The following is a 23,264-nucleotide window of genomic DNA, read 5'->3' on the forward strand; positions in this document are numbered from 1 at the left end:
ACGACCGCGTTGATGCCTCGACCTGTCGACATCCTGTTGGTACCGATCCGCCACAGAGGCATAACCCATCGGTTGAGACACGCTCCCAAGCAGCGTCCCGCCGTAGCTGGACATTCAACAATAAGGTTAGACAATAAGGCTGGACAATAAAGGTTGAACAACTACAATCTAACTGTATTACTAATCATGCCGACCCCAGCAAAGGCCAACAGCATACGTAGAGAATGCGAAAAACTGTTCCAAGGCATCCTAAAGCTCACAAGGGAAGGCATCGACAAATACGAGCAGTTCAACATGCAAGCGGAATATCTAAATATGAATATCTAAAATCATACCATGCCGAACATCACTGATTTTCTATCCTTCGACCGGGTTTACACCCGAAGATCAGTCAGTCTCAATCAAGCATCTCGTCAAGCAGTCAACAGTTCGAATACAGTGAGTCGACAAATCCATCATTATACGCGATAATCCGACTAGAGACTCAGGTCCCACTCATTCGTAGTCATCTCATAGCAAATATTCATTTTGTGTTACACCAAAGTTGTTGGTTTGTGAAAATATATAATAACCTGTTAGCAGCAGCGTTATCTGTCATTTAACTACCCTTATTATCCGAAAAGAAATAAAGGATCGAACGATTCACGGCGTCGATTAGCAAATCGTAACGGGAATTTACGACTCCCGTTGGCGCACTTCTTCGAGATCGTGTCTCCCCGCGAACGTGCGAGAACAATGTCTTCTCTATTGCATAACGACAACGTGTAATCCAAACGAAGATTCGTTTCACGCCTCTAACCCTAATTCTAATGTAAACCCGACATATATATATGTAAAGTAATAAAAACTGATCCCTCCGAAGATAAAACACATAAAGGTGTCCCTTAATACACCCCATATAAATAATATAATATAATAATAAAAACCCCAATGATCACCTTTTGACATCATCCAACTGATAGTGAATTACCAGGTTAAGAAAAATATCATTTTTTCATATTTTTTATTATATCATTATGACACGACTTTAGTCGGATTATTTAGATTCGTGCGATAAAATTCGTGGGTCTGAGAACCTGAATTACCGGTATTACCGAGCAACGGTCATAAAAATTTGGCACATAGTGTTCTTGAACATGTCCAACTTTTGGGGACTGATGTTACCAATAACAGACACAATAACCTGTATGGACGTTATTTAACGTTACACTACGTTACAGGTAATCCAGAACGATCGAGATCTATATAAATGGGACCGATGAAGATTGGATCCACAATAAAGTAAATATTAAGCTGGGGTGTTTCTCGCTCAGGCATTCTATTATCGCATGTTCGCTACCGTAACAGTTCGTCTGCATACTTGGGTTGTAAGAGAAAAGAAAGCTGAGTCGTAACCCAACTATTAATTTTCTGTTATCGAACTTTATTAGAATTTTTGGCACTTACAATAATAGAATAACACTGAACCATAACAAGGGTGTTGTACAAGAACAGCAACTAGAACAAGAACAAGAACTACCCGAGTTGGGTGAAGTCTCGGTTTATATACGTTTTGGTTTGAGGATGTTGAGGGGCTCGGTGTAAGTTATGATGTGGAAAAGTGATGTGGAGAAGGTCGGAGGTCGATATTCTATCTCTGATGTGGACTAAGGTGCGTCACAGCCTTGGTGTAGGCTATGATGATAAGGTGGTGATGTGTTCAAAGGAGTCCAAAAGTCGGGGGTCGATGTCTTATCTCTGATGGAGGTTGAGATGTGATTGATGTTACATCCCGCACGTTCGAAGATTGACAAATCTTGAATAGATGCTATACTGGTGAAATTAGTCGTGATGCTTTTACAATTTATCAATTCATCAATTATAATTTATCATTTTGCAATCCGTAGGAAAGAGATAACACGCTCGATACTCTAGTTTGTAGCTGTAGATAAATAAAACATATATATTTTTAATATATTTTCAATATTGCACACCTAATTGAACATATGGAAAATCGCTAGTAGGACATAGATTCTGAGAATATATTTAATTCATAAATTCATTGTGAAAATTATAGAGGAAAATATAAATAGAATGTAAGCCGGAAGTAACAAAATTATATAAAACATTATTCAATATATGTTGTAGAACGAATATATTATTCGTTATTTATAATATTTCATGTTTTATTTCCCTTGTAAGATATTTATTATATTTCGATTATATACTCAGTTTTCGAATATTTTTCTGCTAAATTGTATTATTTTCCCAGAACTTTATAATTTAATTTAATCTTACTGTTTGAAATGATTGACTTCCTTCTGTGAAAACACTCCTGACTGACTCTATCCGAACACTTCCTGTAATACTCAGATCTGATAAATGTGCGAACCAATTCAGGGTTTGAATATTTTTAGACAGATAATAGTTTCAGTAAATTTAACTGTATCGAACATTTCTTATGCTCTTCACATGCTTTTCTTATCTTCCATTTTATTAAACTGATATATCTATGACTGTTTATAACACTATATCATTACTAATTCTATTCACTGCTTAAATTAACATCTTTTTCTAAAAATTGCGTTTTGTTTCATCCTTATCTAACTTGCCACGTTTTCAAATATAAAATTCGTTTGGATTAAACGTTGTTTAATCTAACAATGGAGAGGTCATGGCCCAGGTTCATATATGTTCCCGCTCCGAAAATATATCACAGTAAGTTCTTCCTTTCTGAAGTTTAGATCACGATAAGTATCTGTTCTTTTGTCTGTACTTATACGAATAAGTGTTGGTGAAATAGTATGCATCGAAATACAATATGGTCAAATACACTAGAATCTGTTACGATGTTCTTCAAGGACGGTATAGTTAATCGTCACCCAACACAGATGACTGTGATATTTGATTTTTGTATTCTATCTATTCCCTCTTCTTTTCCCATCTACTTAGAGCCTCATCTTTTTCACTGATTCCCATCGAGCAATCTTGTCCAAACGTGTCGTCACTTTTGCGGAAACTTGTACACGATTTCAATACGTACTCGCCACTCGGTCATTAAATAGATTTAAGAAATTCTGGTACATTTTCCTTTAAGTATCGTTATCTCAAGAGTATTCCTATTAGAGCATGTAGATATTTCATAACGGCAATAAATACATCGAGTTCAGGAAACGTTTATATAGATCAAATTTTTGGCATCTAAATTTACTAGCGTAATGCAATGCAACATTTGCTTAAGTAGATTCACAAACTGAGTTGAGTTTAAGAAATTGGTAGAACATTTCACAAAAAGCTTCTCGATATTCAGGATAATATGCTTCATATATTATAAGGAAGTTTTTATGGGACGATTGTTCAATAGACTCAGATGTTAAAAAGGATATTTTACAGGATCCTTAAATCCAAGTTGAAATTGCACTTATAAGCAGAGTTGTAATTTTTATACAAGAAATTCATCCTTGAGTGAAAACGCTAAATATGTCTTTACTTAAATGATCTTTTTGTTTGTGTTGACTGTCAATTTTTTTTTGATTGTGTGTCTTCAAGGTTTTCTTTGTATGTTGTCTACTGACAGTCTTGAGTACAATAATTTCATATTTGCAGATTGCATGTTGTCTACTGACAGTCTTGAGTACAATAATTTTATATTTGCAGATCTCGAAGAATTTATGAATAAAATTATCGCTAACAGCCCGAGAAGAAAGAAGCATTAGATACTTGTATTATTCAATTATTAACTTTTAAGAACTATTTATTTTTTATTTTTATTATTTACATTATTTGTAAAATAATACTGACATTTACTATATAATTTGATTTGACATCTGTGTGTAGTGAAAAACGTAGCTGTTGGCAAAGCATCCACGGTTGCGCTTGGGACGTACTGTTGCATTGTATCGTATTGATTCTATTGCCACCTATAATGTTATTATAGATAGCATTCAACGGTACGAAAAGTATTGTAATTACGGAGTGTGTCGTTTGTAGCTAAAGCGGTAAAATTTTGTGCTCGTGTTCAGCAACTGCAGATTAAATTATGCGAATTGCATTTTTCTGTGCAACAAAATGCAAATACGCTTGTAATAAATGTATCATGAACTATCTACTTCTAGATAAATGTGCGGACGTGTTTAAGATATCCAGTTTTCGAATGTTTTTGAGAAGTTCACCAACTCTCTTCCAGAAGCTTTTGCATCTTACAACCTTTTCCATTGAAATAATGAAAATCTCCTCTTCATAATTAGAAAATTGATGTGCACTGCACTGTATATCTGACAGCAATAATTGGATACATTTCCTTCAGAAATTGTTCACGTGGTGATCTGTTTTGAGTACACGAGCGAAAGATTGGAACTATCATAATATTCTCTTTTGCACGTTTTAAGCATATCACGTGCATCTTCTTCCGTTTCCGTCTCAAACTTTAAAACGCAAGTTTATCGTTCCTAATATTTTCGCTTTTGCGTTTTCTTTTCTTTCTTTTTTTTTTACTAATAATCGTTCTGTACTGCACCATTTATTTTTATTGTCTGATTACTCTGAGTACGAGTTTTTCAAATTATTCAAATTCCCCATCGTATAAATAGATATTACAAGCTCAAAACGTTGCTGTGTCATTGGCCAATCTGATTTGTTATAGCTTTTCCAATATATGTTGACATACCACAAATTACAATATAGTATATAGTACTGTTACTGTTGGTTAGAAACTTCTTGTATATTCTACAATTCCGTCCATCTAGACGGATTGCTTTTTCATCGCTAAGGAAAACATTTTTTTAATGTTTCCTACACTGCATATTGTGCACTATCTTCGTGAATTCTATACGCTTTTCTTTACGTTGAGATGTGAATAATATTCGACGTTGCAGTGTCGGATGTTCCAAACGTTTACATCGCTGCAAAATGCGGTGAACGGTTTATCGCAAGATCTACTATTTTAGCAAATCCATTTTTGGCAATGCGATTGCTCTCTGATCTTACTTGTGTTATATTTTATAGAACTTCTAAGCAATTGTACTGTTATCTTTCTATTTCTACTAACAAATTTTGTAACTTTTATGACGGTATAATTACTTGTTTACTGTAATACCAGGATTCTGTCAATTTCATTATTATTTAAAACTTTTCCCTGAAGGAAGACTTTTTTCCAAAATTCATTAAGGAATAAAACAATAAAATATTGAGTAGAATTATACTTTATTACTCTATTATCAAAACACGTCAATAGCAATTAATAAGAGATATAACAAGATTCTATTAGGTTTTCCTCCATAAATCTCATATAATATTAATCATATAATATTCTATAACATATGACAGCGATTTTCCCAGTGCGTAATATATATAATTTATAAAATATATGTAACATTTTCCCTTGTAGAGCATGTTAACGTTTCCCCTTGGAGTCCTTAACATGCATCCTGATGTAGTCTGCATTAAATGTAGTGTCAGATCGCACTACAACGAATAAGAATATTACTGGAAGAAATGGAAAATACAAGTAACCAATGTAAAAAGGTAGGATGTCACTTGTTTAAAGCAACACAACCTATAACCGAACAATAACCTAATTACAACCGATTAGAATGAAATTACATAATCATCACACAGAGTGATTTATAACACTGGGAGTAATTTAAAATTGTACGATATAATGCGAGAAATATTGTTATGTATAAAATATTGCAAATAAAAGTGTAAGATAATTTATATCAATTAATCAGTATTGGACGATACTATATATTTCATTTGTTTTGGCAAAAAATTTTTATGCTTGTAATGTTAAAAATTTAGAAAGAACGAGTTCCATCGTCGGAAGATAAGTCAACGATTGCATAAATCTTTGTTTTTTGTAAATAAATATTGCAATATTTATTGTGAAACTGTTTTTAAATATATTAGAACACTTGCGCTACTTTCATCAGTATTTATAATCTATCTTGGAATAATAATTGCTAATATTTTATTGGATATGGTAAGAAGTAGAGAACTAAGAGAACTATAGAGATTGAGAATCTCTCAGCGGAGAAAAAAAGGATATTCCTTGTCTGCAATGCCTGGAAAATGTAAGCTCTCGAAAGTAAAAGTCAAAAAGATGTTTTTTTTTTATTATTATATTTGTACTTTACTTTACTTACTTTACGGTACTGTACTTTATAATTGACCAGCTGGACATTCGGTAAATTTTTCTAGCTTAAAAAAAAAGATATGTGATCGAGTCGAAGAGAGAAGTTTTTACTGTTCTTCAAGGTGGATCTCACCGATAATGTTGAGCAACATGTAACCAAACACGTTTGACTCAATAGGCCAAAATGATCACCATCCACGTGCAGTCAGTGACTCCAGAAACTCTACTCATTGAAAGATCCAGAATCCAATTTATTGCCAAAGTAAAGCGTAAAATACCATACAAATTTTACATAAATACGACTTTGTACCACTGAATCCCAAAACTTCAGCCAAAAACGATAATAACATAGATCCAAAATTCGTCCACATTTTCCAACTTGGGGCCGTAAACGCCATAAAAGTACTGGTTTATTTCGACGTATCCGGAAGCAAGTAACGTCTTCCTTTTTTTATTAATCTTGTGATTTAGGTTCCACGTGAACTAAAATCTCGATTAAAACAGCACACCAATACTGTTGTATACAACAGAAATGCTGAAGTAAAATCAGAAAATGTATGCAGTGACACATGGTATAACAGTATTTCAAGGAAAGGAAAAATAACGTTTATACTGATTTATGCAAAGTAATGGTGACTAGTACATTAAACTGTGTGATACCGGTAAATTTTTTGAAAAAATATGCAAATAGAAATATTCTTAGCAAGTCAACGCTAGGGGAAGATATACTTGGATTTCAATTGATCAAATAATCGTTGGATAAAACCGGTAGTTACATAAGTAAACGTAATGGGTAAACATTATGTGAAAGGGCAGTCTTCAACGCCTCATTCATTTGTTTATAAAGAATTGCAAAGGAAACAAAATCATACGACTGTTGCACGATTTGTAAATTCCGCAAAAAATGTGTTATTTTTTATGTCTATTTGCTGCAAACTATTGTTCGTAACTAATTTGATTTTGTATATGTTCGAAGCTGGAAGAAGTTTAAAATTATTTTATCCTAACATGTTACGCGTAATACGTATAACACACAGCTTGTGTAAAATAGCCGAGAAAATGAGACTATTATTCCCTTCGATCAATAAATTGTTTCTATGAAGCAAATATTTTTAAAAGTTGCACACATTGTGTTGGAACAGAAAAAAACTATTAAATGTGTTGATATGTGATCTTACAGGTAACTTCAGCATCACACAGGGTATCCAGAAAATTGTAGTACAAGCCGCTAAAAGGTTATTTTTCATTCAAAAATACGTCACAAAGAAAGGATGAGATTTGTTCATCCGAAGTCCTGGGTCCAAGAAAATCGAATTTTAATTTCTGTCAAGTATATGTGCGCTTTGAAGAGACCAAGCATTGATGGAATGTATTCCGTCGTACGCGGCTACTTTGTTCGTATTTACGACTTGGCATGGCCTGAATTACTACACGAAGCTTCGTGATCACAGAAGTAATCAGGTCCCGTGGGACTTTATTTACAAGCTGCGGGTGAACAAAATAAAAATACGAAATTATCAAGAAAACACCAAGCGCTCAGGCTAGCAAACCAACATTACGGAGAAACGAAACATAACGTAGTTTGATCCTTAAAAATAACGGCAGAACTACTGGAATCGGGAGACAACAAGCAACGCGTGTCGATACCGATGCACCTGGATGGAGGACATCAATTTGTTTGAAGGACAAGAGATGGAGATGACTATCTCGACTAGATAACAGGTATTTAAACCCATCGACACCAACTGCAGGCAATAAAAAACAAAAATGAACGTTCGAAATTTTCAAAATGTTTTTTCAAAAGATTAATTACGGAAGATGTAATTGAAATATATGTGAAGATCTAAAAGTTATATCTTTGTTCATGATTCTTCGAAGTGGGTATACGAAATATTCTTGCTATGTGCAACATCAACACTTGGCTATTAAGACAAAGTTTTGAGCTGAACGAAAAAAGATATAGAATCCTACTTTAACAGATAGCAATAGTACATATCTGTCTTTGCTACATATTAAATTGAAAGTCACGAAAAACTTCGTAAAAATTATCGTATGTGCTCGGCACTGTGCGTGCTTACGAGCGCTATGCCGATATATTTTAAAGCAGAGCTGCGGGCGGAAAAGTATCGTATTAAAGAGGTGGATCAGCAGGAGTAGTACAACACCCGTTCAAGAGCTGGAGCCGCCTCGGTCTATCAAGAGAGGATTATGGCAGTGGAGGAGCGTATCATGGAGAAGTAGATGGAGCGACGATTTGACAGAGAAGACAATTGGAAGAAACGATTGGTAGCGGATGCATATTTATTTAGAAAGTATAGGAGGAATATTGATCACTTCGCCATGCAGATCCTGACAGGGTATGGAATTTGTAATGTATATCGAAAAACGAAAATAAGGAGGAACAGTCCAGATGTTGGGATTGCAATGCTGAAGGTGATGACGCGGAACATGCGCTTTTCCACTGCCCAAGGTGGATACGTGAGAGGACTGAACTAGAAAATTACGTTGGCACACCACTATCAACGGAGAATTTAATTGAGCTAGTGGCGAAGAAGGAGGACGACTGGGCAAGGTTTCAGGCCTTGTGCAGGAGAATTATGTTAGCAAGAATGACGCAAGAGAAATTTGTAGAGAGGAGGAGAATTAGAGAAACAAGAAGAAGGTGTGGGATTCAAGAATGAGAGAGCGGTGCGTAGTTAAGCGCAACCCTGAAGTAATGCCGTAAGGCGGTTCTGGAGTTGATGCTACCACAAAAGAGGAGCGGAGAGGAGAGGTTTTTAGTAGGTATGGCGTTACCATCTTGCCGAATCCCACATAATTCAGTGACACGGGTCCCATACTCATGGAGTGAGTATGCCTAATGTATTTTCCCCTCTTCACGCAAAAAAAAAAAAAAAAAAAGAAAGGTAAAAGCGGTGCAACCTTCAAATATTTAAAGTTAAAAGATCCAGTTTTACGAGAAGCAAAAATAAAAGTAGAAGTTTTTATAGGCCTATATGTTCATCAATTAACACAATACATAGAAATTGAAAATAAAATGGTATCCATAGAAGAAATAGATGTGGGTCTAAATATGCGTATTGCAATTTTCTTGCATCATATCGATCATTATATTACGTTCAAATCATAGAAGAATTGGTATAAGTATGTAAACAACCGGTATGTAAAATGTTAGAAATGCACTTTTTCGATAGCTGTTACTATAAGAACTCAAAACATTTTCAAACTTAAAAATTTGCTATCTTTTTTCAAATTGATCTTTTGCAGATTGTTGTTTAGCTGATAAAAGATTACAAGTTGGAAGCAAAATCGACAAAATGTTAGAATTTATTGAACAATGTAATCGACATTCCAAAGTCGGAATATGGAACAACAAACGGTGGCAACAGTGGCAAAAATCTTTTTCAATTTCTAAGTTACCATTGAACATAACCAATATAGATGACGATCTCATTAGAAGCTTTAATATCGTTCTACCAGCCATTAATAATAAATATGAAATAAAGGTGAAATTGTAGAAAAGTCCTCTCCGATATCAATGACTTTTCTATGTTGTAAAGCTCAACGCCTTGAACGGCTTTATTATTATATTATTGTTCTTCTAAAATAACAGCTGCTATATGCAAACAATAAGTGGTGTTACGTTTTAACGAATGTTGCGCCATCACGAGATCAATCGTAAAGCAGAGACAACACAGTTTTTCATTCAGCGAATTTTAGAACTTTTCTAAAACTGTGCTTCAGTCTACTTCGGAAGATATAGTGAAAAAAGCTTCATCTGCTTCAGAAGCTGCTCGAAAAAAATTTAATGATTACAGGGCAGTTTCATCGGAAACCCAAGAAAAAGTATTAGTAAATTAGATACTAATCTCGGAAGAAACATTATTTGGAGTTACTTTAACGGATCTACAGCAATTAACTTCTGAAATAGCAAATTGCATAAAAAAAAAAAAAAAAAAATAATCGTAATTCGACCGTGCCAGTTTGTACTTTCAGGAAGAAAATAACCTTATTGACCGGACAATTCTATGCAAGTGTTTATAAATCGCACATTAAGCGAACTTGTTTACAAGTTAAAATCCGAAAGTCTCTGTTGTAAGAACCATAAGAAAAGATAAAAGAGACGTACCTTCAGAATTTCAATCTCATAAACGTCGTGCGGTAAACTATTCTCTTTGGGGGTTCATGCAAGACAAAATATTGACATCGAAAAAGCATTTGACAAAGTTAACCATGAAAAACTTCTTCAGACATTCAAAAAGCAATTTCCAGAACAAATCTACAAACTACTCAAATCGTACTTAAACAGTAGAACCTTTGTAGTAAAAATAAGTAATGCATATTCTGAAATTAAGGATATCAAGGCAGGAGTACCGCAAGGAAGCATCCTAGGACCAATACTATACACACCATATACGGCAGACATACCAACTGTCAACAGCAAAATACTAACGTTCGCGGAAGATACGGCCATAATAATGAGGCACGCAAATCCAGAAACGGCTGCCGCACTACTACAAGAACACATTACAAAAATAGAAAAGTAGCTGCAAAACAAACAAATAAAAGCAAACACCAGTAAGTGGAAAAACACTAGATATCCAACTGAACGGTGCCCGCATAGCACAAACAAAGCAAGTCAAATATCTAGGAATACATTTAGACACACACCTTACATGGAAGCATCACATAAAATCAATAATAAACAGAATACGTGAAAAAAGGAAGCAGATGTACTGGTTAAACAATAGAAAATCTAAATTAAGCGTAATGAATAAACTAAATATAGGATGGTTGGTAACTGATGGTACAAGTGGAAAGGGGCTGATTCTACGCGAAAAAAAAGTCGAAAATATAGAATAAACATTTTTCGTTTGAGGCTTTGTTTTCGAGAAAGTCGACCTTGAATTTTCTTTATCACGTCTCGTTATAACGGGTCTCGCTGTAAATCGTTGTCTCGATTGACGTTATGTTGACAAACACGTCCAATGTGACCGAAGTGTTTTCCTACCTATTAACTTACTATCCGACTTTCATCGCTATCCACTATCAGTACCTATTACTGTACCATCATGTCTACTTACAGCAATCGGGAATATATGCACATGATACTTCCGTTAGGTGCGTGTGGTGGTAACGCATCAGCCGCAGCTGATCATTACAGACACCGGTATTCCAATCGTCGACATCCTGACAGATGTGTTATTCAAAGAGCAGAACGAACCCTCGACGAATATGGTTCTTTTGAAAAACTTAGACGACATGGTGGTCGTCGACGACGCGTTAGTGTAAATGTTGAAAAGCAAATACTAAAGGACGTTTTGGACCATCCTGACATAAGTGCAAGAAACCTTTCTTTGCGGTATAATCTTAGTTGCTTCACGATTCTTCAGATTCTGCATGAAAACAACTTACATGCTTATCATATCATCAGAGTACAAGGACTCATGCCTCATGATAAGATTTTGCGAAAGGCATTTTGTCATTGGTTGCTTCAACAGCGTGCCAACGATGCAGAATTTCTGTTAAAAATGTTATGGACCGATGAAGCGAAATTTACAAGGGACGGCATGTTCATTGTCCATAACATGCATAATTGGCAAAATGAGAATCCTCACTCTATTTTTGAAACACATTTTCAAGTAAGATGGAACGTAAACGTCCGGGCTGGCATAATCGGACATCTATAATTATTTGGTCAAATTTTTCCAAAGGAAATGTAACATCAGTAGCATATTTTGATTTCTTACAAAACAAAATACTGGAATTATTAGAAGATGCTGAGAACTAGAGAAAGTTTAATTTTTCAACAAGACGGTGCACCACCACATTTAAGTCGTCATGTGAGAGATTCTTTAAACCAACATTACTGTTACGTCGCCTAAAACATCTGCACGCCAGCCCGCGCGACCGGACAACAACCGACCTGCGTAACGTCACTTCGACCCTCAATAAACCTAAGGACCCACCATAACTTTCACTTCCCTGTATTGTTTCGCCATGTGTCTTCAATCCGTTTGTCTTGAAGAATTTCTAAAGCTTAAAAATATTCTCGAAACACAGTCGGTTTTTAGAGAGGTCCTTGGGTTTATTAGTCGCACTTAAAACACGGAGAAAGCGGGTATGCACCCATTAGGAAAATCCGAATAGCCCTGTAATAAAACAAGCTAGGTTTTTCTCACGCACACAATCATCTATCCACCACGATGGTAGGAGACTCCCTACTCATCCTTTCGAGCAGTAGTGCAGGTCATGACCAATCGACACCGCGGTTCGTTACCCTCACTTTTCCTAACGAAAGTGGAAACAACGAATCCGCGTTCTTTAGGCACAGGGGCACACCCACATCGAACTTTTCTTCCGTATTAGAAAAAGAGCGACAGACAGTCGAAAAACTAACGCCTAACGCGGCAGTCTACACATAGCGCGAGAGTCGCATACTTCACGCAAATCTTTTGTCGGTTCTCGGTGTTGTCGAACATACATCTTCTCTCCTAAATATATTATAGTGCTAAGTCCATTAATACATTACTTTCCATTATAAGAGCCCTGCTCTCGCGTACATATCTATCGCATCTTCGTGCGACAAGTTGTTAACTATTTATTTCTCTACGTCAGTGTAATCTAAGTGTTGGAAATATATAATTTATAATTCTGTGAATCACAGTGTTATACAAACTCAATCACCCCTATTATCTCAACGGAAATCAGGGGATCGATCAATTCGTGGTGTCGATTGTTATAATCGTAACGGGGATTTACGACCCCCGTTGACGTCTCTCCTCGCGATTACGTCTCCCCGCAATTGGTCGAACTTACAATTACCAAGGCTGGATTAGTAGTGCTGGAACAATAACTTGGCCACCACGCTCTCCTGACTTAACTCCGCTTGACTTTTATTTATGGAGCCATATTAAATCAATTGTCTATTCTGAAGAAATCGCAGGTTGCTAGCAATTGAAAGAGAAGATTATTGTTACCATTCATACTTTAAAACAATCGAATATGTTAGAAAGTGTTCATAGAAATTTAATTAGAAGAGCAGAATTATGATTACTTCATATTATTTCATTATGTATTCCTAATTTTCCGTTACGGCAAAAACAAACTTAAATTGCGATAGTATCCATCGAGACAACTGTTCGAAATTTTAGGAGAGCGTCCGTTAATGGCACGGACAGGCCCATTTCCCTCATTATGGAATTCCGAATTACCGATCCCCCCCAGGGCTGTAATTCGGAATTTGAGTGGCTGTCCGTTTATGACACGGGCAGGCCCATTCCTCTCGTTAGGAAATTCCGAATTACATGTCTTCCCAGGGCGGTAAACGTAATGACTCGAGGCCAGGAAAAACCCAGGAAAGGACCAGCCGGAAGGACACGGTGGGCAAAAGAAATCCATCGGGGAAGAGTACAGACTCAGGACGACAGAGTCCTCACTTAGTTCATCTCCAATCATCGAAGAGTACAGACTCAGGACGACAGAGTCCTCACTTAGTTCATCTCAAACCATCGAAGAGTACAGACTCAGGACGACAGAATTCTCACTTAGTTCATCTCCAACATCGAAGAGTACAGACGCAGGACGACAGTAGTCCTCACTTAGATCGGTTAGGTGCTACAACTAATACAAATAAAATGCCGTCTAAATCTAACACTCGAATTATTTCATCTCCTCCACCTTGAACGTTAAGTCATTCGAGGTACGCGATATCGACCGATCGGTTTGACCTGACCGGTTGCTCTTTAGTCGATAATACGCAACATATTGGTCCTTCGAGCTGGATCCTATGCCGTTGGAGGAAGCATCAGTCCGGAGAAAAACAAGAGTGTTAGACAAAACACATTTAAGCGAGTGCCACCTTTGGAAACATCGACGCGAAGTACACCGCTAACATCCCGCTGCACAGTGACCTGCGTCGACAAACAGCCGGGACACCTTCGGGAAGAAAACGCCTTCGACGATAAGTACACCGCTAAACACATCGCTGCACAGCGAAGAGCAGCAGATACAACATCCATTCGACTAAACATCCAAACGTAAGTTCATATATTTGTGGAGTCACCTCTCCTCTCATAAAAAGCGTAAAAGCATCGAACTACACATACACCATTGCGCCCAATCAGGAGGAACGCATGAAACAATTAAAGCAGAAACGGGTAGCATTCACTGAAGAATTAGCTAATGTTCAAGCGTTACTTGATAATTACGAGAAAGGAGGGCCAGTAACCTTCATGCAATACCGTTTGAACGACTTAGAAACAGAGTATGCCACCTATAGTAAAAATCAGAGCGAACTAGACGATACAGACGAGGGTCAAGCACAAGATGTACGCATGGCCATAAAGTATAAATACTTCTTGCAATGCAAAGCAGACGTTGTGGACTTAATTGAGAGAGTTACGAAACAGAACAGACAGCCAAATCAGACTAATTTAGCATGTCGCTCACTAGGTATGTTACCGGATATCATTTTATCCACAGCGGTTATAAATATCAATGATCAAACCAAGAAACTGCAAAATTGCAGAGTCCTGTTGGACTCCTGCTCTCAGGCACATTTCCTGACAACCGATGCATGTAAGCGACTAGGGTTAACCACCAAAAGAGTCAATATACCTCTCTGTGGTGCGATCAGAAGCAGTGCCATCAGAAAATATTGATCGAAACAAGATAGATATACCAGGTAACATTGCATTAGCCGATCCACAGTTCCACCGAGCAGTTGAGGTAGACGGTTTCATTGGAGCACAACTATTTTAGGGCCTCCTTCACGAAGGAAGACTCGATCTAGCAGACAAAAACATGCAGTTGCGAAATACAGCATTAGGTTGGATCGTCACGGGCGATACAGGCACAAGGAAGCAACCATCCAAAGCAACTTGCAATGCGATACTGAAGATTCTTTACGAAGAAGTGAACAAATTCTGGAACGTAGAAGAAGTCTCTTCAAATAAAATTTTATCTCCAGAGGCAAAAGCCTGTGAACTGAATTACGCGAATCACACCACTCGAGATTGGACGATACAATGTCTGCTTGTCATTTAAAATCAGCTAGGTGACACATACGGGTTAGCTCTAAAGAGGTTTCCTTCATTAGAACGCTCGCTTCATCAGAAACCTACATACAGAGCACAATATCAAGAATTTTTGGGCGAATACAAACAATTGGGCCACATGTCTGAAATTCCAAATTATCCAAGAGATGGCTGTTATTTACCTCGTCATCCAGTCATCAGGGCGGACAGTGTCACGACCAAGGTGCGCGTAGTCTTCGATGCTTCTGCCCGACCATCATCAGGAAAATCGTTAAATGATTTGTTAATGATAGCCCCTACCATCCCAGACGATTTATTCACCTTGATTATAAGATTTCGGACATACAAATACGTACTCGCTGCCAATATAGCGAAAATGTACCGGCAAATAAACATTCACCCGGAGGATCGGAGCTATCATAAAATTCTTTGGAGGGAAAACATAAACGACCCAATAAAAACGTACAAATTAAATACAGTGACATACGGTACCGCATCCGCACCATACCTGGCAATACGTACTCTACAACAGCTGGCACAAGACGAAGAACAGAACTATCCGATAGGGGCACGGGCCTTGAAAGGGGATTTTTATGTCGACGATCTGCTAACCGGGAAAACACTCTCGAGAAGGCAACTTTGTTACGGGATTAACTCATTAACATAACCATGAAAGGAGGATTCGAGCTCAGACAGTGGGTATCAGAGGAACAAAAATTAATACAGTCAATACGCATGACATCAGATGCGTCGGAACACCTCTTGCTAGACGACAAGGACAGCAAGAAGACATTGGGACTACAGTGGAAAGCTACACAAGATACTCTAGGCTACTCCTTAAAACAAGAAGCAAATGTGCACAAGGTAACAAAACGGACAATACTCTCGGGAGTAGCTCAACTTTTCGACCCATTAGGTCTACTAGGACCGGTAATAGTCCAGGCAAAATTGATATTGCAAGAGTTGCGGAAATGTCAAGTAGAGTGGGACAATGCTGTACCACACAACATTCGGGTAGCATGGTTAAAATTCCAAGAGCAGCTACGAAAAATTCACCAAGTTACCATTCCTACACGGGTCACTATAGAGAAGAGTATCATGTTACAAATACACGGAATCGCCGATGCCAATGAGCGAGCTTACGGAGCATGCATGTATCTCCGTAGCACAGACAACCAAAACAAGCATTGGAGCCATTTATTATGCTCAAAGTCCAGAGTAGCACCGCTGAAAACGCAATCCTTACCCAGATTGGAGTTTTGAGCGGCGGTGTTACTCATACAGTTATTCAGCAGCGTCACCTAGGCCTTACATCTTGCAGTTCAATCAAGCATCTTTTGGTCGGATTCAACAATAGTATTACATTGGATAAACACTCCACCTCACTCGCTTAAACCGTTTGTTGCAAGTAAAGTCACCGAAATTCTTCAAAGTAGTAACGTAACTCAGTGGCGACATGTATCATCAAAGGACAATGCGGTGGACATCTTATCTCGAGGAGTAGACATGGAAGACCCCGTACAACATAATATGTGATATCGTGGTCCGCATTGGTTAACTCAAGTCGAAACCACATGGCCAGCTGATGACTTACAGCCGATAGAAGTACCAGAGAAACGAAAGGTAACAACGCTAAAAACAACTACATCAACCCAAAGTCAGATACTGGAAAGATTTTCCTCGCTCCCACTACTCAAACGAGTCATAGCCTATTGCCTCAGATTTTATAACAACACTAGACAGCAGTCAAAACGCAGGGAAGACCTACCTGTAGAAGAACTACAGCAGGCAAGCAAGAGAATCGTAGGCATGCTTCAAAAAATGGCATTCTCGAAAGAAATACACGACTTAGTTACTAAAGCAACAGCAAGCACCTAGTTCTTGAAAAACATGAGCGTGCAGAGATACGAGAAAAACAATAAAGAACGCTAGAGCAGAAGGACGGTTTCGGGTTCAAGGAGCGATGACCGAGAGGTCAGAGTATGCGAGTTGAAAAGTGGGTGCGTTGCGAGAGTCAGAGTTGATCGAGACATCGAAGAGTAGAGTTGAGAGAGCTAATCGAGTCGTCGAAGAGTAGAGTCGTTGGAGTTGATCGAGTTGTCAGTGTTGCAAAGTCATTTAAGTTGCTAGTGAGAGAGAGGGAGAGTGAGAGAGAAAGAGAGAGAGAGAGAGAGAGAGTGTGTTAGATTCGTTGTGACGAGAGTTGCCAAATAACTGTAAAGTTATTTGAGATAGATACGAGTATCGCATTTAGTTTCAGTTAAACAAACATCGTTTTCCGTCCAATTAATACCTGTATATTCAATTCATTATTAATAAATTGTAAGTAATCGGCAAAAAATTTATATTTTAATTTCTACGACACTACAAGTGGGGGCTCGTCCGGGATTGAATAAGACAGAGAACGACACGTGTTAACGGAGCTATTCGTGCTACAGTAAAAAAAGAATAAAAAGGGCGAACGTTGAAGACGAACGATTGTCGGGTGAGGAGGGTTTAACGCTGGAGGAGCTGAGGAGTAAGCTCGCACAGATGAATTTGCCTATATCTGGTGCGAGGTCAGTGTTGGTTGCCAGGCTGAAGAGAGCGTGTAGGGCTGGCCGCTCTACTCCTTAGGAATCGAAGTGTGGCCAAGAACCAACAACCTAAGACCTAAGGAGCAGGCAGAGAGCCGAACGCAGTCAAGAGGGAAAGGAAGACCTCGAGAAGCTGAGGACGAAAGAGTTGAGAGCGCGCCTCGTTAGCTTGGGGTTAAAAGTAACGGGAAGAAAATCCGAACTACGCGCACGGCTACAGACGACCCTAGAAGGAAACGATGTATCGTTAGATGAAGAATACGACGACGAAAGCGAAGACGGGGAAGATAAAAAAGGCGTGCGAGAATACAGGAGAGGCGGTTTATCAGAACCGCGATGAGTATCATCAAAAGGTATGCGTTGGTTCAATATTGAGTCTCAAAGACGTAGAGAAATCATTAGAGAAATTCAGCGGGGATGATCTGTTGCTGTAAATCAGTGTGTAGAAGACTTCGAAGAAATGGCAGAAGTGTGGGGTTGGTCAGACGCCCACATGGTGGCCTACGCCAAGAAATAACTCGCAGGCTCCGCTCAAGCCTTCGTGCGACAAGAACGATGCACGAAGTCCTGGGCAGAGCTAAAAAAGGCGCTGAAGGATGAATTTGAGAATGTAGTAAGTGACCAGTAGATATATCGCGAGCTATCGCGTAGAAAGAAAAAAGCAGATGAGAGTCTGCAGCAATATATGTATCATATGTGCGGGATTGCAAAAGAAGGAGGGGTTGATACACAATCCTTAATAGACTACATTATTCAAGGTATTCCCGACGAGGCCGCGAATAAGACTGTGTTATACGGAGCTAGGAACATTGAACAACTAAAATAGCGTTTTAAGCGCTACGAGTCGATAAAAAGATATATGGAGGTGAGGACGAAATTCGAGGAGCCGAAAAATAGTAGAGTGAAGTCGATGGCAAAGCTGACCAAAACCGAAAGGAACAAGGAACCCAGTCGATCTGGAAATGCGAGGAAGGCGCGACGCTACAATTGCGGTGGTGCGGAGCACGTGTGTGCAGAGAGTCCGAGTAAATCGAGAGGACCTAAGTGCTTCAAATGTAGGGAGTACGGACACGTCGCATCAAAGTGCGACAATCTGGGTGAGTTTTCAAAAAAAAATTTGTAGCGTGTTTCGATTGTTACAAACAAGGCGTGGTAAGGATGTCAAAATCGAAAATTTCGAACTGAGCGCGCTGATAGACACTGGTAGTGAATTGACTCTAATGCGAGCAGATCAACATGGAAAAATCGGAGCGCCCGGATTAAGTCGGGAAATCATTGTATTTCGCGGTGTCGGTTCCGGAAGAAATTTTACGCTCGGGAAATTTTCGACGAATATTGTTATAGACAATGAGTCGTGCTGTATAACGATACACGTAGTTCCAGACACAGTGATGCAACATTCGTTTATTATTGGCGCAGACTTTTTGGACACTGTTAAAATAAGTATAGTAAATCCCGATGAGTGTCCGGAAGTCCTCAAAATAGATGTAGAGACACAGGCGAGTGAGGCAGATTTGACCCACGTTACGGACATGCAACATAGGCAGGCAATGGAAAATCTGATCCGAGATTATAGGCCACAGAAAACACGCGAAGTAGGAATCGAAATGAACGTGTTATTACAAGATGATCTTCCAGTTTACGAAAGGCCGCGAAGACTATCTCCACAAGACAAGGTCGAAGTCGATAAACAAATCAAAATGTGGCTGGAAGACGGAATAATACGCCAGTCACATTGCGATTATGCCAGTCCGATCATTTTAGTCAAAAAGAAAGATGGCTCGACTAGAATCTGTATCGATTACAGACAGCTAAATCGAAAAGTAGTGAAGGACAGATACCCGCTGCCCTTGAACGAAGACTAATTAGATTCGTTGCGCTGCTCGAGGGTATTCAGCATTCTGGGTCTCAAGAACGGATTCTTTCATATTCCTGTTGGGGAAAGTAGTAGAAAGCATACGGCATTCGTAGTCCCCACGGGCCAGGATGAATTCCTTAAGATACCATTTGGATTATGTAATTTGTCAGCCGTCTTTCAGAAATTTATAAATGCGGTTTTTAAAGAGTTGATTGCGACGGGGGTTGTTCTAACGTACATGGACGATCTGACTGTGCCGTCGACTGACCTTTCGAGTGGAATTGAAAAGCTAAGATCGGTATTGCATGTCGCTAGCGAACACGAACTACTCATAAACTAGAATAGGTGTCGATTTCTACAGACAAGGATAGAATATTTGGGCTACATTGTCGAAGGCGGTAACATTCAGCCATCGGAATGCAAAACCAGGGCTGTCGCTAATTTTTCGGAGCCTCGGTCCGCTAGAGATGTTCAGAGTTTCCTTGGTTTAACGGGATATTTTAGAAAGTTTGTGCCCCGATATTCTATCATTGCGAGACCATTGTCGAATCTGCTAAGAAAAGATGTTCTGTTCAGGTTCGAGTTGCGCGAGCGAGAAGCCTTTGTAAGGCTGAAAGCAGCGCTGAGCGAGAAACCGGTGTTGAAGCTGCACTGCGTGGGGGCGGAGACTCAGCTGCATACAGATGCGTGTAGTGTGGGATGCGGTGCAATTTTATTGCAACGCGACAGTGAGGACGGCGCTTTTCACCCTGTGTATTATTCGAGTGGAAAGACTTCGCCGGCTGAGGAGAAATACACCAGCTATGAGCTTGAAGTTCTGGCCATCGTGAAAGCGTTAAAGAAATTCCGTGTTTACCTGCTCGGTATTCCGTTCAAAATCGTTACAGATTATCAGGCATTTGCATTAACAATGGAGAAAATGGACTTGTGCGTACGTGTTGCGAGGTAGGCGATCCTTTTAGAGGAATTCGACTACAAGGTGGAGCATAGACCGGGGAGTAGTATGATGCATGTTGATGCGTTGAGTCGGAATCCGCTACCCGAGGTCACGCTGATACACGAGGACGAGCGAGGGATCGTTGCACGGCTAAGGAGCGCGCAGCTGCAAGAAGACGACCTGCGGCAGATCCGAGACACCATCGAACAACATGAGGCCGACGGGTACAACCTAAAGAACGGTATTTTATACCTAGATATAAGGGATACACCGTTATTGGTCGTGCCAAAGTCGATGCAAACTCAGGTGGTTCGACGAGCTCACGAACGCGGTCACTTTGGCACCACTAAAACAGAAGCGTTGTTAAGGAGGGATTATTGGTTCAGAGGAATGCGCGAGAAAGTGGAAAAGGTAGTGCGGAGTTGCATCGATTGTATTCTCGCGGAGAGAAAGCAAGGAAAACAGGAGGGGTTGCTAAATACCATCGACAAGGGAGAATTGCCGCTCGACACCTACCACGTCGACCACCTTGGACCCTCTACAAAAAAAAGTTATCGACATATCTTTGTATGGGTGGACGCGTTCACAAAGTTCGTCTAGTTGTATCCCACCAAGTCGACGGGTTCTGCCGAGGTTATTAGTCGCTTGAGGAAGCAGTCTGCGAATTTTGGCTATCCGAGGAGAATCATCTCCGATCGCGGGACAGCATTCACGGCCGGCGCCTTTGAAGACTTCTGCAATTAGGAAGGCATACAGCACGTTGGGACTACAATTGGGATCCCGCGGGCAAACGGTCAAGTAGAAAGAGTGAACCGGACGCTTATTCCACTGCTGACGAAGCTATCTGCGCCAACGCCGCACAAGTGGTTCAAACACCTGGAGACAGCGCACAGGTATTTAAATGCAACTCTCAATGTAAGTACGAACGCTGGTCCGTTCCAGTTGTTATTCGGAACACGAATAAGGATGCGAGACGATCTACAGATCAGGCAGCTAATCGAGGACGAACAGGCCGCGGTGTTCCAAGAGGAACGAGATCAGTTTCGTGCAGACGCAAAGAGACGGGTCGAGGAGATCCAAGCCCGAATCAAGCGGACGTATAACAAGAGATGCAAGAAGGCGACAGCATACAGGACGGGAGATCTAGTGGCGATCGAGAGGACGCAGGGCTGTCCCGGGCTGAAGCTGCATCCGAAGCTTCTTGGACCGTATCGGGTGGTAAGATTCCTGCGAAATGACCGATAGATAGTGCAGTGAGAGGGCAAGCACGAAGGGCCACGTACAACTACCACGGCAGTCGATCACATGAAACGGTGGAATGTTGACGATAGTGATGTAAGTGCGAGTAGCGATGATGAGCACATCTGAGGGCAGATGTGATTGTCAGGAAAGGCCGAATGTAGTATCGTAAAAGAAAAGAGTTTGATTAGAGATCGGTTGAAAATAGAAAAAACCGTGTCATCGTCTATCGGTAGTTAGTTTATATTGAAGAGCGCCTATGTGACTAAAGTCACCTAGTTCTTGCAAAACATGAGCGTGCAAAGATACGAGAAAAACAATAAAGAGCCCTAGAGCAGAAGAACGGTTACGGGTTCAAGGAGCGATAACCGAGAGGTCAGAGTATGCGAGTCGAAAATTGAGTGTGTTGCGAGAGTCAGAGTTGATCGAGACATCGATGAGTAGAGTTGAGAGAGCTAATCGAGTCGTCGAAGAGTAGAGTCGTTGGAGTTGATCGAGTTGTCAGTGTTGCAAAGTCATTTAAGTTGCTAGTGAGAGAGAGGGAGAGTGAGAGAGAAAGAGAGAGAGAGAGAGAGTGTGTTAGATTCGTTGTGACGAGAGTTGCCAAATAACTGTAAAGTTATTTGAGATAGATACGAGTATCGCATTTAGTTTCAGTTAAACAAACATCGTTTTCTGTCCAATTAATACCTGTACATTCAATTCATTATTAATAAATTGTAACTAATCGGGAAAAAATTTATATTTTAATTTCCACGACACTACAAAACTATTATTATAAAAAAATTATAAATAAGCGATATGAACCCAAGAGATAGAAGAACCCAAAATGATCTTGAACATGAATAGGTTAAACTTTGTTTCAGGGCATCACTCTTTTCTGGTTATTGTTTGTACCTTCTAATGTTATTTCATGAATATGAAGATGAATATGAAAATGAAAAATAACAGTTTTGAGTTTAGCGATTCATTGTTTCACTAGTAATGATCAATATATAAATTGAGTTGGCAAAGCCAATTTTTGGTATTTTGAACAGGAAGAAAAATATATATAGCCCAACCAATACTATATCTAAAACATCTATAGTGTTGATAGAAATTAATGCTTTAAAGGTAATGTGACATAAGGACAAAGTGAACTATACACAATATATAGCTATATGGCATAGGAGTATGGGGTTTTCACTACTAAATAAGGATAGATAAAACACAAACACATTCCCAGAAAAGAATATTATACATGGTGAAATACCATGTAATGCCAGATTATGTGATTAGAAGCAAGAAGAATAGACTTGGAACGCAAAATAATAAAATGAGGCATAAATGAGGCATATGTTAAAACTGACAAACATGGGAGAACACTTAGTAGACAGGAAAACATTGGAAAAAGTTATACACACATGATAAACTCAAATAGAGTTATGCTGGGCCGGCGTTAGGCAGGTTCGGCACGTTCGCCAGAACCCGGCTCCGCGTTTTGAGCGGGTCCGCGGTCTACGAA

General features: G+C 39.3%; 1 protein-coding gene and 1 long non-coding RNA gene across 2 annotated transcripts; both read left to right on the forward strand.

Moving 5' to 3' along the window:
• Window positions 1-14,917: 14,917 nt before the first annotated feature.
• LOC117239402 lies at window positions 14,918-15,817 on the forward strand. Its single transcript, XM_033504903.1, has 2 exons — window positions 14,918-15,085; window positions 15,167-15,817. Exons 1-2 carry the CDS (start codon window positions 14,918-14,920, stop codon window positions 15,815-15,817), a joined length of 819 nt encoding a protein of 272 aa, XP_033360794.1.
• Window positions 15,818-19,083: 3,266 nt separating this feature from the next.
• LOC117239394 lies at window positions 19,084-20,231 on the forward strand. The gene is made up of 3 exons (XR_004494434.1): window positions 19,084-19,159; window positions 19,403-19,408; window positions 20,161-20,231. It is a non-coding gene; the product is annotated as an uncharacterized LOC117239394 (long non-coding RNA).
• Window positions 20,232-23,264: the final 3,033 nt, after the last annotated feature.

This window comes from Bombus vosnesenskii, unplaced genomic scaffold, assembly GCF_011952255.1.
Source record: "Bombus vosnesenskii isolate JDL3184/JDL3185 unplaced genomic scaffold, Bvos_JDL3184-5_v1.1 scf7180000013991, whole genome shotgun sequence".
Taxonomy (NCBI): domain Eukaryota; kingdom Metazoa; phylum Arthropoda; class Insecta; order Hymenoptera; family Apidae; genus Bombus; species Bombus vosnesenskii.